The sequence below is a fragment of the Podarcis raffonei genome, chromosome 8, assembly GCF_027172205.1.
Source record: "Podarcis raffonei isolate rPodRaf1 chromosome 8, rPodRaf1.pri, whole genome shotgun sequence".
Taxonomy (NCBI): Eukaryota; Metazoa; Chordata; class Lepidosauria; order Squamata; family Lacertidae; genus Podarcis; species Podarcis raffonei.
Genome location: NC_070609.1, coordinates 39,866,838 through 39,882,746, shown reverse-complemented (window position 1 = coordinate 39,882,746; position 15,909 = coordinate 39,866,838). Strand labels below are relative to the sequence as shown.

The following is a 15,909-nucleotide window of genomic DNA, read 5'->3' as shown; positions in this document are numbered from 1 at the left end:
TGGGAAGACGACTTTGGTCCAAGATGAGTGAAAGGATTTACTGACATGGGTTTGGGGGGGGGGGAGAGACCCCTAGGGACTGCTGGCCTTGCTCACATTGCTTGCCAACCGCATCTAGATTAAGACAATTGTAGCAAAATATAAGGCAGTACAGAAGGCAGTTTAAAACTGGCACTGATGGTCAGAGAACGCCTGGGCAAAAAGGTAAGTTTTTCGTAGATGGTGGAAATACACCATTATTTGGTACCCACCCTAGTCATCCATAAGACTACGTGCTTTGACCTGCCCTAGTACTAGGAAGGGCCAATCTGTCCATTTCAGTTTCCTTCACTTTCTTGCTACCTGGTTTCAACATAAAATGGTTGGTGGAACAGACACTTTAAGCAGTTCTTCCCGTTTCCTGAGTGCTAAGACCTCCTTGAAACAGCAGCATGCCAGAGTGAGTCAAGAAAGACGTGTCCTGATTTTGGTGGGCTGGCGGGGTACCTTAAGCAACTACATGGGCTGGAAGCAGCCTGTGAGTTTGCCTGCTGTGATGAACTACAGACCACTGAAAAAAAGGAGGAGGAAAAAGCAGACTCTGGGATAAGGACGGGAAAATCTTTTCTATTTCAGTTTCTTGTTTTTCAGACCTGCTTCCCACATTTCTATATCGGTTTGTGATTTATTTATTTTTAAGTCCTCATGAAAATTTCTCCTAATACAGTGGTACCTTGGGTTAAGTACTTAATTCGTTCCAGAGGTCTGTTCTTAACCTGAAACTGTTCTTAACCTGAAGCACCACTTTAGCTAATGGAGCCTCCTGCTGCTGCCGCACCGCTGGAGCACGATTTCTGTTCTCATCCTGAAGCAAAGTTCTTAACCCGAGGTACTATTTCTGGGTTAGCAGAGTCTATAACCTGAAGCGTATGTAACCTGAAGTGTATGTAACCCGAGGTACCACTGTATGCTGATTTCAGTATGCAATTTTGCTTAATATAATGCATCTTTGTGTGTTATTTCCACCAATCTAGGCACACTTCACCCTTGCATATCCATTTTTTGGATGTATTACTTGGCTGGAAAAGTGCATTGCCAAGCTCTGAGAAATGTGAATTTTGAAGAATTCAAAATCCAGTTCATTTATACTTTTGGAAGGTGGAAATTAGGTAAGTCCACCTTTAAATGCAAACTACATCACATTTTGTCCTCAGTGTGGGGTCAGTAGACTAACCAACGTCCCCCAAATCCCAATGGCTATACAAGAATGAACTTGTTGGAACGACACTTTGCAATGCTAGTCATTTCCTCTTTTACAAGGAGCTAACTTTATTGGGGTGTAGCATGATGGCGCTCAGTCTGACCAGATTTCATGAGGCAATCTGTCGTTGTGTGAACACACAGACATGGACCCTTCGCATGTGCAGCCTCCCGGCCTCCCGCCCCCTCCCTGCTGTTGGCATGCATCTGAAGCAGGAGTTCTCCAGAGCTCTCCTGACTCTTTTTGGACAGAAACATCTGCTCAGGTCATGTGACCAGCACTTGGAGGCCAGCTGAGCTCCGTTTCTCAACACACCACTGAGGGGGCTCTCTTGCCAGCACAGACACACAGAGAGAGACAGGGTTTGGAGAGAAGACATGGGGAGAGGAGGAGGACCCAGCCATGTTTGCACACAATCCGGGTGCTTCTCCTGAAAATGCATGGAAAGGCAAGAGAGCCAGGATTGCTTAACTCAGCTAGGATTTCCTGGGCTATATGATCAGAGGCTGAGGAATGCCAGAGCTAATCGGATCCAGATGTGCCTACTTGGCAACCTTTTATCCAAACGTTACTGAAGGGAGATGCAATGCTACTGACAAGATTGCACTGGATGTAAGTACCAAGCCTTTCGGTTTGTTCAGGGAGCGTTCTGCACGGACCCATTTGCAAACAGGAGCTGGCCTGCCCTCCAGCTTTAACCTAAACCTCTCCCCCCCCCCCGTGCCTGCGTTAGATTTCTCATTGCCATTCACAAGTAGCAAATGAACTCTCCTCCTCCTCCCCAGTCTGCACATCTGGCTCGCTCACTGCAAGAGGCATACCTTACCTGTGTCGGCTAGACGGGGAGACTGTGCAAATGCTGCAGTTAATATATAGGGAGGGGAGAAAGTTTGTGCATGCGGCTTTTGTTGAGATCCTCCTGCACAGATTTTTCCATGGGGGGGGAGAGCCAAGGTTGGTGGCAAAGCACATGCTCTGTCTGCGTGGCAAGATTCCAGAGTCAATCCCTGGGAAAAGATCCCCTTTCTGAGATTCTGGAGAGCCACTGGCAGTCAATATATTACTGAGCTGCATGGGCCAGCTTCCTCCTACTATATACAGGGGTACCTCGGGTTACATACGCTTCAGGTTACGGACTCTGCTAACCCAGAAATAGTGCTTCAGGTTAAGAACTTTGCTTCAGGATAAGAACAGAAATTGTGCTCCGGCAGCACGGTGGCAGCAGGAGGCCCCATTAGCTAAAGTGGTGCTTCAGGTTAAGAACAGTTTCAGGTTAAGAATGGACCTCTGGAATGAATTAAGTACTTAACCCGAGGTACCACTGTACATGCTATGGAACCGGAGAGCAACCTCAGGACCAGGATGCAGCACTTTGGATCTCTCCAGCTGGTCCTTGGGACATTCATCCCTGAGACAAAGCCCTTGTTTGCCCCCTCCTTGAGTGCTTTGCTGACTGGAACACAGCCTTGAATTGTGACCCTGTGTCTTGCTTGCCTGGAGGATGGGTGGATAGGGGTGTGTGGCTGAAATAGAGATTATGCTATGTGCATTTCTCAGTCCATTGTTGCCTTTGGCCCTGTCCTCTGATGGCAAGCAGCCCCTGGGTGGTTTTCCATGAAGGTATGTGGCCCTTGGGTTGAAACTGTTTTCCATTGCTGGGTCCTATGCAATTAATCCACACACCCCCCTCCATCCATGCTGAACAACCTGAGCACGGCAGCACTCTGCCCTGCTGTGGGGCTTCAGGAACCGTATTCAGAAGCATGTCACTCTTGATCCTGCAGACACTATACAATGCAGGCCTCCTAACTAGCAGTCATTGTTAGCCTTATCCAGATGTTCAACAGCATCTGGAGGGCCACCTGCTTCTCTTCCAGGGTGAGCAGACTTCAGGCTTCCCTTCTCATGCTTATCAGTAAGGGCAGGCCTCTGGGCATGTGCAGAGCCCTTTCTAAATAAGCCAGAGCACTAACCTTGCAATTTTTGCTCCCAGAAGCGGAATTTGGGTAGTAGGCATAGCATATCTTGCTTTTTTATGGAAGGGCTGTTGCAATACAGAATTCTTCCCCCTGCTGGGGGCAGTGATGATATGGGGATGCTGGCATTCTGCCTGGCATTCAGATGCTGTCAGTTAAAGAGTTTACGTTTTGATTTCTGGCAGTTGGGGAAGAATACATAGAAAGCTTTTACTAGTAGAGTGGGCATTTTTTGTTTTATGAGTTTGTTTTTGCATTACCACCATGGTTTTCTATGGCGGCCTTCCCATCAAGACAGCTCTCAGGACAGTCTATCCAGAGCCTGCATTTTTCACGGAACCTGGCATCCACCCAAAAGACACGTTGGAAGGAGTCTGGCTAAACAAGGAGAAAAATGGGCTTTAGGGTTACTGCCTGGAGCTTAGGAAGGGAATCTTGATGTTGTTGTTGTTTAGTCATGAAGGAGATCTTGATGTTGATGGAAGGCAAAAGGGCCAGTCAGAGAACAGGTTTGTAGTGAGCACAGCAGAGTCACTGGGGGAGTTAATGCCAGAATATAATTTATTCTGTAGATAACGTATTTGTTTCCATTTCCCGAGCTCCCTTCCCTTCCCCTCCAAATCTCAGAAGGCCCCCAAATGCCCCTCCCGCTATGAGCCAGATATGCAGAGTCATGGCAGAGCAAAACATCTGGATCTGCTTCATTCCATCATTCTCTTCCTTCTGGGATTTCCTGTTGCACACAGGAGAACCAAAGTGGCTGCCTTACATTTTTATCTTTGCACGGTGAATGGCGTCCCCCACCATGGGGGAATGGTATAACCTGGCTGGGGTGACCATGTGTCTTACTTAACAGAGGAGAGCCCTATGTTTCAGAGTGGGCAGGCTTCAGGCTTGCGGGATTTTATCTCTCTCTTTTTTACTAGTTCCCTGAAATTCCCTATGTGGGGGTTGGTGCAAAAGGCATACACTTAGAAGAATTCTGAGCTTAGCAGTTTGTTTTTGAGTATCAGGATTGCATTAAGTTTGCAGTCCATTCACCCAGAAATCGACTCTGGGTTACCCCAACTTTTTAAATTTCAGCAGTAGAATTTAGCATGCAAGTGGGGGGGGGTGTCATTTTGCTGCTGTTAAACAGATGTTTTGTCTTTTGAATGATGCTTCATGGGTCTCCTGTCCCATAAATAAAAGAAGTTACGGGCTCTGAACCAAGCAGATTTTATTGACTTTCGCAAATTAAGCTGATGGCTGGTCTAAATATTGGCAGGCTTGTATCTGTAAGTCATGGAAACTGTAGATTTCCATCTTGGACCAAGCTTATTCCAAGGCCTGAGTCCACGAAACTAAACAGAGAAAAGCAGCCAAAAATTCTCTCTAAGGTTGCCATTAGCATCTCAGATCTGAAATAATACTGGGCCAAATTTGCATGAAAACAAGTCAGAACTTAATTGGAGCCAGGAGTCAACATTGCTGGGCTCTGGAATCAGGGTCACAAAGTTGCATCATGTTCCAGAAAATGTTTGGATGTAATATCAGGGGCAGGAAAGATCTTTTTGAGCATATACTGAGTTCTTACCATTCGCCATGATATAGTGTCAACCCCACACCCAATCTCCTGTCCCTATACTGACACAACTTATTAAGAGATTTTGTACTGCTACATCTTTTGGGACAAGGTCTAAACAGGAAAAACCTGATTTCTTGACATACTGTTTTATTTATTATTTAAATAATTTGTATTCCACTCTCCAGCTAAAAAAAGAGAGGCTCCCATAGCAGCTTACTGGTCACTTTAAAAAAAGAAAAGACAATAAAAAAGACACCAAACAAAAGGAAAATGGATTTCTAGGAAGGAGGAAATCAAGAAAACTTGGGAACAAGTTTGAAGCTTTACTAAAACGTATGTATGAAATTGTGAGGAAACTTAAACTAGGAGCCCCCAGTGCAGACCCCTCATGCCAACTCTGGTTGAGACCACCAATAGCTGGAGCTAGTAAAACTGTACACCAGCAATGGTTTGGGCCTGACTGAGTCCTTTTATACCAGGGCAGACAGTGACACTTACTCTGGCTTTCCCTCCTCAGTCAACTTGTAGGGTTTAAACTTTAAAAGAGGATCTTTGTGGTAGAGGGTTCCAATTTATGGGTGCCCTTCTTCATGAGGTCCATGTGTTTCCCTCATTATTAACAACTGGGCATTTGATGATTCAAATATTCTCAACAGCCTTGAAATTATTCACTGTGCCTTTTTGAATGTTTCCAGAAGTTTTAAAATGTATTGAATGGTCTTCAACAACAACAAAAACCAGTGTTTTGATATTTTGTGGTTTAGCATCCTGGACTCCTTTGCAACAAAATGTAGAAGAGAAATTTAACTAACTAAATGTGCTACAGACTCTACCCTGACCTCCTGTTTCTTTTCTCTGCAGATGGATGTAGTCTATAGACAATTCCCCTAACACAATACTGCATGTTTCTTAGTGGAGATTTCTGGGAACAATGAGAGTTCAATTCAAGGCTGATGCCATTTGCACACTCGTCCTCGTGGTCGTCCTTTTCACCATGCTCTATTCTCAACTGGGCCACACTTCCCTTAGAGAAGAAAAGGTGAAAGGTCAGAAGCCACCATTAATGGCGACACATAGGGTCTTCCACGTTCCCATCGCCCTCCAGAAACAGACTGCAGTGGAGAAGGCTAAAATGATTTCTTCAATGAAACCTGGCGAGGGCGGGAGCCAAGATGCCATGGTCACTACTCTGCCCCCCTTGACGCAGCCTGCTTTTGATTTTAAGCGTTACCTGAGGAACAAAGACAACCGGAAGTTTGACCTTCTCATTAACCAGCCAAGGAAATGCAAGAGGAACCCAGGGGGCCCCTTCTTGCTCATCGCCATAAAGTCACTGGTAGAGGACTTTGACCGCCGGGAGATTGTACGGAAAACTTGGGGAAAAGAAGGGCCAGTCAATGGGGCGCAGGTGCAAAGGGTTTTCCTCCTGGGGGTCCCAAAGAACAAAACGGCGCTGCCAGCGTGGGAGAGTCTTGTTCACCAGGAGAGCCAGATGTATCATGACATCTTGTTGTGGGACTTCCTTGACACTTTCTTCAATTTGACCTTGAAGGAGATACATTTCCTAAGCTGGGCTCGTGAGTTTTGTTTCAGTACTAAGTTCATATTCAAAGGCGATGCTGACGTCTTCGTCAACGTGGAAAACATTGTCAACTTCCTGGAGAGGCGTGATCCATCCGATGACCTATTTGTTGGGGACATCATCTATAATGCGCACCCAATCCGAACCCGCAAGAGCAAATACTACATTCCGGAGACAATGTATGGGCTCAGCATGTATCCAGCCTATGCTGGGGGTGGCGGGTTCTTACTTTCCAGCAGCACCATGAAGAAACTCTCTCAGGCTTGTGGGGAGGTAGAACTCTTTCCTATTGATGATGTCTTCCTAGGCATGTGCTTACAAAGAATCAACCTGAAGCCCACCTTGCACGAAGGGTTCAAAACCTTTGGAATAACCAAGCCCTCTGCTGCTCCAAACTTGCAGACCTTTGATCCTTGTTTTTACAAAGATCTCATGGTAGTCCACAGCCTGAAGGGAGCTGAAATCTGGCTAATGTGGAACCTGCTGCACAACCCACGGCTCTCTTGCACCCAAAAGAAGCATGTAAAGAAGGCTTTCCGGTGGAAAATCAAAACTAAAGAGCCTACCAAAGATTATGCGACCTAAGGATTGACTTGCATGAGTGAATGAACACCACACAGGCCTAGCACTGCTGATGTGACTTGCACATTATCCGACATTGCTTGAAACCTACAGTGTTTTAGGCGGAGATATCAAGTAATGGAAATACTTGTTTAAGCCAACCCTAATTTCTACACTTGTGTTAGTGGGGAAAGTATATGGAGTGGAATCCAATGCAGTTCCCTTTGTTTGCTCACAATGAGTTTGCAATCACAGAAGCAGCCCTTAGGAACACAGGGGCGAAGCAAGCCGTCTTCTACGAAGTCCGACCAGTGGTTCCTCTAGTTCAGTATTGTCTACACTTAACAAGCATAACTCTCAGAGGTCCAAACATATGGAATATGTATTCTCAGAATATGCTCAAAGAAAGCCTGCAAAATTCACCCATGTGAATACGTATGTTTAGAAAGGTCTGCAAAGGTTGTAAAGAGTACAGACTTTGCTATACATGAAGTCCCAGATTTGATCCCTCAAGATCTTCAAATAGGTCTGGGAAAGACCTGTCTGAACCCCTTGTGAGTTGCTGCCAGTCGGTATAGACAATACTGAGTGAGATGGAGCAGTGCTTTGGCTCTGAATGATGCCTGCTCATGCTGCCAGATTTGTTAGGAATAATAGAGCATTGAGAGGGCCATTCTGGTGCAAATGCCTATAGAAAGAGCTTGTTTATACAGACACCCACTCCACTTTGTTCACATATAGCTAAAGCTATTACAAGGACAATCTAAAACACTGCATTTGAATGTCCTGTGTTGTGGTTTCACTACAACACGCAAATCAAATTACTCTGTCTTCATTTGTGTACTCTGTTGTTTGCAAAAAAAAGGAAACAAAAATCATTTCACCTCCTAGCTCATCAAAACCTCCATAAATTATGTTCATTCTCAAAGCAAAACACAGAAGGATAATCTTGAAAAGTGCCAAATTTAAAATAGCAGTTTGGGATCTGACAGTGTGCGTAGACTTTTTGGTGTAATCAAGGTGGATCCAACCCTGTTCCAAAACTGTCTGTTGCTTAATTTATTGGACTTTCAAATGTATGTGTTCCCTTCACAGTGTTTACCATTTAAAAGCAGACACAACCAACACAGGACAATATAATCCACAACGAATGCGGCTTCTCTCAGATGAAACATCAGATGGGAGCCTCAGCTTGCAGAGGGTGTTAAAAGATAATGGTGTATTAGATCCTGGATCCTGCACATCACACATGTTCTAACAACCGATCTTGGCCAGGTTCAGCATATGCATTTCACAGTTGCACTTTCTCTGGGTTTGGGGCAAGAATCTTTCCCAGCCCTATCTGGCTCAGCGGCTTTCCAGGGTTTCAGGCAGGAGACAATTCCCAGTCCTAACTGGAGATGCCAGGTATTGAACCTGCATGAAAAGAAAGTTCTCTACCACCAATCTCTGGTCCTTCCCTGACACTGGGAAACACCACGACACAGGAAGCTGCCTATTGGTCCAGCTCAGTATTCCCGACACTGACTGGCAGTGGCTCTCCAGGGTTTCAAACACTGAGTCTTCGCCAGCCTTCTTTGGATATGCTGGGGATTCAACTTGCGACCTTCTGCATGCAAAGCAGATGCCCAGCCTCTAAACTACAGCTTTTTAAAAGCTATGATTTATGGTTTATTGTGATTTGTAAATGAAGTCACTACTTTACTTACCTGTATATAAATATGGGGCAAAATGAAGACAGATCCCTTGGATTGTACAATTAGTCGGATCCCTTTCTGGTCTTAAAAAGTCACTCAGGGCTAAGGCACAAACTGAGAAGTGTACTGGACTCTAGAAACACAAATCTCATTCGAAACAGCAGAAGGCATTTTCTTTGTCAGATCCGACACCAATGCAGTAGTTCAGGGGAGAGTGGGAACAGAATAGAGTATCTTCAAAGAGGGTGTGGCTGGTTGGTTGGCACATTCTCTCTCTCTCTCTCTCTCTCTCTCTCTCTCTCTCTCTCTCTCTCTCACACACACACACACACACACACACACACACACACACAAAACCTCACTGCAGCATTTTGCTGCAGACCCATTTGATGTCTCTCTGGTTTCTATTTGAACTCAGTAAGGAATCCTAATATATTCATTGCCGTAAGCACTTAGCGAAAGAAAAAACCTGCAACCATCTTTCAAATCATTGTTTGAAAGTGATAAATCCCCACCGTGACCCTATCAATACTGAATATAGAACAAAGGTTTTATTCAGAAAGACAGGCTAGCACCAGCAATTGAAAATCTGATCACAGCTTGATTATTTCACTGCAGAGAAAAATCTGTTTCCAATTAGGGGGGAAATTGTTCCTGGAAGAAGCGATACTGAGCTAGGCTGATGGTAAGAGCAGGGCAGCAGGGAGGGAAAGAGAAAAAACAACACCAAGGGAACTGGAACAGCTTACCATACTACCCCACAGGACCAGACCAGCGGAAGGGGGGAAGGAAATGGCCTGCATGAGGAAGTAAATAGGATCTGTAGGGGCATCGCTCCTCTCTGCAATTCACGCCACATGCAGTTTTTGTTCATGAGCCTCTGTGATCCCATCCAACTTGCTAACACATTGAGTGACTGTGGTGAAAGCAAGTAAGTTGCTGTTGATGTACGCCATTGCACTGTTGTGTATGCATGTCAAAGGCACAGCTCCCTTTACTTTGAAAGATGACTGCTTGAATTGTGGAAGACTCCATCCTAGAACATCTGCTTTGCATGCAGAAAGCGCCATTCAATCCTGAGCATCTCCAGGTAGGGTTGGGAATCTCCCCTGCCTGAAACCCTGGAGAGTTACTGCCAGTCTTTGTAGATTATACTGAGCCAGGTGGACAGATGGCCTGAATTAGTATATGGCATATTTTCACATTGTTCCTATGTTATTAAAACACTATTATGAAGTATGAGAAAGTGACTGACAACTGCTCTTAATCAGACTGGGGTTTGTTTTGCATTTTCATTCTTATGTCCACGAGCAGACTTATACCCTTTCCCTGAGAATCTTGCATGTTCTCCATCCAAATATTTATCTTTCACTCCTGCTGAAGTGGCACACCTGAAGAGCCTGCCAAGCAATTGGTAGGGATTAAAAGATTATTACGTTAGATTTCTTGAAGAGGTTAGCTTTGTCTGTAAGTAAGATGCTGTGGAAATACTTAAGGGACAATGCTGACTGATTAGGGAACTCAGATTAGTTAGGGGGGAAGTCACAGATGAGTGGGAGAGCATCTGCTTTGCATGCAGAAGGTCCTAGGTTCAGCCCCCAGAATATCTAGGTAAAGCTGGGGGAGACCTCTGTCCAAAACCCTAGAGATCCACTGCCAGCCAGTGTATACAGTACTGAGTTAGATGGTCCAATAGTCTGACTCTGTATAAGACAGATTTCTGTTGTTTACATTTATGGATTGCTATATACCTTTCATATATACAGCATTACAATTTAGCCTTCAATCAAAAAATGGGGTTAGTATCTACACCAGGAGCACTTGTCACTGTAGAAATTACACAGAAGTTGACCTACAACCTCTCATCCTGCACGGTAGAAAGCCATGTCCCCATCTTTCAGTCAGATAATACAGTATCTTTCAGCCTTTCAGTGCAGTAATACCACCCCAGTTCACATTTTATAATTTTTTTTGGACAAAAGACCCCCAAATTCCAGCCAAAGTCCTGTATTTGGTGTATTTATCTTTTTAACCTCAGCAAATGTAATGTGCTGGGGTAAGAAATGTTCCAATAAAACTGATTCAGGGGAAGATGTGGCTCACCAAAATGAACTCAGCCACCGATAAAATTTTCCAGCGAACACTGGTGGTTCATTGAGCCGCTGGTAGGCTCCATCCAGCAGACCTTTTATACTTTCCCCTTCCTTCAACATGCCCTACAAATATTAAGGTAGATGCCACTCTGCAATACTGCCAGCTCAATTGCAGTGCCCTGCGCCTCCTGGATGCTGTTTAGTGGGGTGTAGTGGTTGCAGTGTTATTTTACAACTGGGGAAACTCAGATTCAAACACCCCACTTATCCACAAAGGGCTTGCAGGGTGACCTTGGGCCTATCACTATCTTTCAGCAGGCTATTCCAAGGATATAGTAAAAGGGAGGAATCATGAGTTTCTTGGATGAGGACACAAAATTCAAATAATAAACATAAGATCAATGGTGGGAAACAAATCAAAGACTCATCATTAATTGCAAAATACAGACACTCAGCAACTGTATTTAAACAACACAGTAACTGAGACTCATTTTATTTGTCCTTTCAATGTACATGCTAGTTATTCATTTCATATAATTTACAAGAGGCTTATGAAAAACAGAATTCATGTTAGAAAGGAAAGAATTGGGGGATTTTCTCAGCAAGCAATGATCATGGGCGGGGGGGGAACAGTACATTATGAAGAAGAGCAACATCTAGAAATAAAGGTAAAACAAAAATCTGTTTTCCTGTTATCCATTAAATTCTCAGTGGGGCTTCCTTTATTTCTTTTTAAGTAAAACAGTATAGAATGTCACAGTATACAGGAAGACTAAATGGCGAAAAGGAGATCACCCATACCCACAAATATACGCAACACGCACACACACACTTATCCCTGCTACTGGTCCAGGATCCAAAACGTTTAGTTAAACATCCTAAAATTCCCTATTTCCCATTCGTTGGTAAACTATACAGGATTACACTGTACATGGTGTTAAAATTACAAAAGGTTTTGTATTTACAAAATCTGTACACGCATTTGCAAAACCCACAAAAAAATTGTCTATTTATCACAAGTTGCTACACCAAAATATTAAAAATGGGATAAAATTATACATTTCTCTTTTCTCTCTCTTTCTCTCTCATTTTAAAAAGGGTCAATATTTCAAAGATGACCGAGACAGACAGAGACTATCTACTTTCCCCACAATAAGACTGGTAAGAGAGTTGCAAACCCCAGATCCACTTGAGATAATGACTGCAGAGTCTCTAACTGGAAGCCGCTGATCTCCTGTCTGCTGGGGGTGGAGGGGCAGAGTGTGCAGAACTATGTATGTACAGAAATGCTGAATCAAGATTAAGGATCTCTTTGGCTAACATTTTGGCATTAAATTTAAAAAGAAGATGAGAGAGAGATGGGAGGGGTGGAAAGAGAGGCAATTCCTCCCCTCTCCAATGTGCTATGTACGTAATCACCCAGAGCGCAATCTGCCAGGATCGTGTCCCATGGAAGCCTCTTGGGAAACTTCTCTTGCATTAAGGCTGCACAACTTTAATTTCATTTTGATGAGACTTGGGTGGGAGCAGTTCTCTGTGCTGCACCCCAGTTCTTCTCCTACCCTTACTCTACAGGACAAGGAAGAGGAAGTAAGAAATCCTAAATTGATGCTTGTCACACAATTGCAAGACGAGACAACTGTGTTTACTTTACAGGACCAAATACTTTCCCCCTTCTGTTTTATGTACAAGAAAAATGGTATAAAAACCCTTAAGACAGACATAATTCAGAGGAATAATCTACTTGACTTCCCCCCCTCTCCTTCTGGACACGGTATATATAAAAAACACATTAGTTAACCAGGCATGGCAGAAAATAAGTCGCTTCAGCATGTCAAGTAAATATTAGTGCAGAAAAGGTGGGATTCTTCCCCACTGTATAAATAAGCTTTATGCGTGGCAAACAATTAAATAAACCATCGTACCCCACTCACACCCAGTACACAGATGCTCCTCAGTGAATATTAAAATGTATTATCAAGTAATTAAAGTGTATGTAGTGCAAAAATGTTACAACCAAGTCTTATGCACATGCTGCTTTGCACTTGTTTCAACATCAGACAAACATGTGATGCCTGAAATCATGGACACGTATATACATACTTGTCACATTTGGTACGATGTCTTAGCCACAGAAATACCCATGTACTTTATTTTATATATACACCTATATATAAGGGGTGTGTCTATGTGTGTGTATACACACACCCACACATACATTGTTGTCCTTTAAAAAACATGACTACCATTACAGTTAACACAAACACAGACCGGAAAAATATATATCCAATACCTGCTTCCAGATGCTCCAAGGCTCAGAAAGTTTGTGCTTCTAAGTCGTGCAGTCATTTGTGTGCCCTCTCGTTTAAAGCTCATCCTTTTTCCAGCTCAGGAAAGAAAGACCAGTCTGTTTACATCCACACGGTAAACGATGAGGGCAACCGAGAGGAGAAAAATCAACGGCGACAGGCACCTAATTGCTCATTTCCATGCCCTGTGATGAACAGTCGAGAGGATTTCCCATTCTGCTCCACGCACAGGTGGCAAAAGACAGTTTTTGAACACACACACACACACAACACACACACGTCCATCATACCGTGCTTTTCCATATTATAAGTGGCAGCAAATCAAGGCACACTGTACTAATTTTGTAGCATTTTGATTAGCTGATATCGCTCACTGGGGAAGATCTGACATTTTCAACTGGCTGCTGGGTCTTGCTGGGCCATAGAGAGTAACAGAAGCTATGTGATTATTCTGCATCACCTGTACAAAGAAACAAAAAGGAATACTGTCAGACAGCCCGTACCGTCAGAAGGACTACAGAATTCAAATTCCTCCAAAAAGAAGCCCAAATAGCTGTTTTTATTGGAAAATCAATAAAAATGATTAACCCCCCCAAAAGAACCCCAAATAGGTTAGCAGTAATATGGAGAACTAACACCGCCCAGTGGACTAGAGATTTGATCTCCGTGACCTGGACTCAAACCTCAGACTAGCCATGGATTCCTTTGGTGGCTTCAAAATAAAAGTCTATTCGAAACTGGTTTTAAACATGAACCCCCTTTTAGTCTTTGTTTCACTGGCTCATTTAGACAGCGGGGCCTGCATGTGGCTCCTAACCTTACCTTATGCAGCCCTTGCCATCTCCTGAAGCAGCCCCATTTTTCCACCACATCAGAGCTCCTTCCTTTTTGTTTCTTCTTTTCTCTTGGCTTTTAAAAGTCCCCCCAAATTGCCCTTCCTATATAATTTAAGAACTGGAAGAGGCAGTATTCTACTGAATAAAAATAAATTGATTCACATCCCACCCCCCCACCCCCTGTTCTATGGCTCAAGGTAATGAAATTTCCCTTCTGTGCATAGCACACACTAAAGAAGAAGAAAAACTTGTATTCATCTGTTGAATTTACTAGATAAACAAATCCTTGGTATGCCAATCTGAGAGTAACCCCATCAAACCCAGTAGGGCTTACTTCTGAAAAAACCTGAACAGGATTGGAAATTCTAATCTGAGGGAGCCATGGTGAAAACTGATGTCTTTTTTCACTTTTTTTCTCTGGCTCCACCCATTATGTTCCACCCCCACAGAATAACCACAAGTGAATGAGGCCCTCAATCACGTTTCCCATCCCAGTGTGGAAAATAAGCTTTTATCATTGCATCCAAGTTCTTTTTATCCTACTACAGAGCTAGACTTGATAATGATGTGCATTGTGCGATTCACTTCAAATTTGTCTGCTGAACTGGTCCCACACACAATGGACTTAAGTGTATCCCACACCACATCAGCCAAGAATGCAGAGTACTTCAACAGTACAAAAATGTCCACAGACTTGCAGAACCAGCCACTATTTCAAACCAACTAAATCCAGTGCTCCATCACGTCTTCTAGCTAAGTAAGCTTTCCTAACCTCAAAGATCATTCGCTGCAGTCCAAAGCAAAACGTTGACCCAAATGGATTTGTGTTGTTTGGAGAGGATGATCTAAAGAAAAGAAAATCAGGCTAAGGTAACCAAATAATACCAGTAAGATTTATATTCAATATTTTTGTAACACCCAATATCAGCATAAACAACAAAACCTATCTTTTTAGGGGATCAAATGAAATTTTTCATTACAAAAGGTATAATGCTCAACCATGTTTTGCTTTCCTCCACTGCTAGTAAGCATTGCGAGTTTGAAGCAAAGTAGAATGGAACTATTGTGAAAGATTACACATTCAGCAAGGTAACTACAATGAAGGCAGATTCTTTGCTTTTCCAGCCTCTCAACTTGTAAGGTGACAAATGAATCTTTTTTATGTCTTACCAATGTCCCCTTCTAGGGACAGCACTCAGCTCTTCAAGCAAACAGGGGTTTCTAGTTTTATGATTCTATAATCATGGCGCATTTAATTCAGTGAAGCTGTTGAGCATTATTAGGCCTCTCTTTCTCGTAGTCACTTGAAATCCAATCGATTCCTATCCAAGTGACAGAATAAAATAAAATATTTACCTGTGAAGTACCACTGGCTTCTCTACAGGATGTCCAAGAAGGTCCTGAATATTGTCCCACTGTAAGCATATGAAAATTACTTGGAGAATGAAGCATGGATCCTAGTGGTAGAATGCAGCATGCCATGTATATCTATGTTTTTGCCACGTGCACTTAAGAAAAAGCAAACATCAGCTAAAATCCACTCACAGATGGATGGGACTAATACATATTGACTTTATTTGCAAACTTTTAAACATTTTTTTTTGTAAAAACTTAAAGGGTCAAGTGTCAGCAGCTGTTGCAGATATACAGACAGCCTGATATATTGCACTTCAGTGGGAATGTTGCTTTGTTATACAGTATATACCAAGCCCAGGGACACCACGAGGGGTTTTTTTGGGGGGGGTGTTTCTCTCATTTTGGTTTAATGTTGTATGTTTCTGTACTTACAATAAAATGCAATAAAAAAATTTAAGGTAGCAAAGGTTGGCTATGTGTATTTCACCTCTAGAATTCAGGGGCTAACTTGTGGTTTGCTACAACAGTAAATTTGGATTTGGAACCATGGTATTTCAAGCATTGTCTTTTCTCATATCATCCTGCTTGCCCAATTTTATCTCCAGTATCCTGCTTTGAGCTCCATTCCACCTAGCTGGAAAATTAAATCTGCAAATGCCTGGAGTGGGTCCATTTCTGGGATGACTCCCAGC

General features: G+C 43.3%; 2 protein-coding genes across 4 annotated transcripts in view; one reads left to right on the top strand and one right to left on the bottom strand.

Moving 5' to 3' along the window:
* The first annotated feature begins 1,524 nt into the window (after positions 1–1,524).
* Positions 1,525–7,589, top strand: B3GNT9 (UDP-GlcNAc:betaGal beta-1,3-N-acetylglucosaminyltransferase 9). 2 transcript variants are annotated; one of them, XM_053399473.1, is made up of 2 exons: positions 1,525–1,852; positions 5,645–7,589. In XM_053399473.1, the coding sequence occupies exon 2, from the start codon at positions 5,715–5,717 to the stop codon at positions 6,948–6,950; it is 1,236 nt and encodes a 411-aa protein (XP_053255448.1). In that variant the 5' UTR covers positions 1,525–1,852; positions 5,645–5,714; the 3' UTR covers positions 6,951–7,589. The 2 variants fall into 2 exon arrangements, with proteins under 2 accessions (XP_053255448.1, XP_053255449.1); XM_053399474.1 differs by lacking the exon at positions 1,525–1,852 and adding an exon at positions 5,017–5,116.
* A 3,557-nt stretch (positions 7,590–11,146) lies between these two features.
* Positions 11,147–15,909, bottom strand: part of PHAF1 (phagosome assembly factor 1) — a 41,629-nt gene continuing 36,866 nt past the window's right edge. For both annotated transcript variants that reach the window (XM_053399470.1, XM_053399472.1), the window contains exons 15-17: positions 15,218–15,276; positions 14,634–14,706; positions 11,147–13,485 (exon numbers count right to left, since the gene is read on the bottom strand). In XM_053399470.1, coding sequence (XP_053255445.1) covers positions 13,396–13,485; positions 14,634–14,706; positions 15,218–15,276 — 222 coding nt within the window. In that variant the 3' untranslated portion in view covers positions 11,147–13,395. The remainder of the gene's footprint in view (positions 13,486–14,633; positions 14,707–15,217; positions 15,277–15,909) is intronic.

Excerpts from the sequence above, each read along its gene's own strand:
- B3GNT9 (XM_053399473.1), top strand. The coding sequence starts at position 5,715 with ATGAGAGTTCAATTCAAGGCTGATGCCATTTGCACACTCGTCCTCGTG.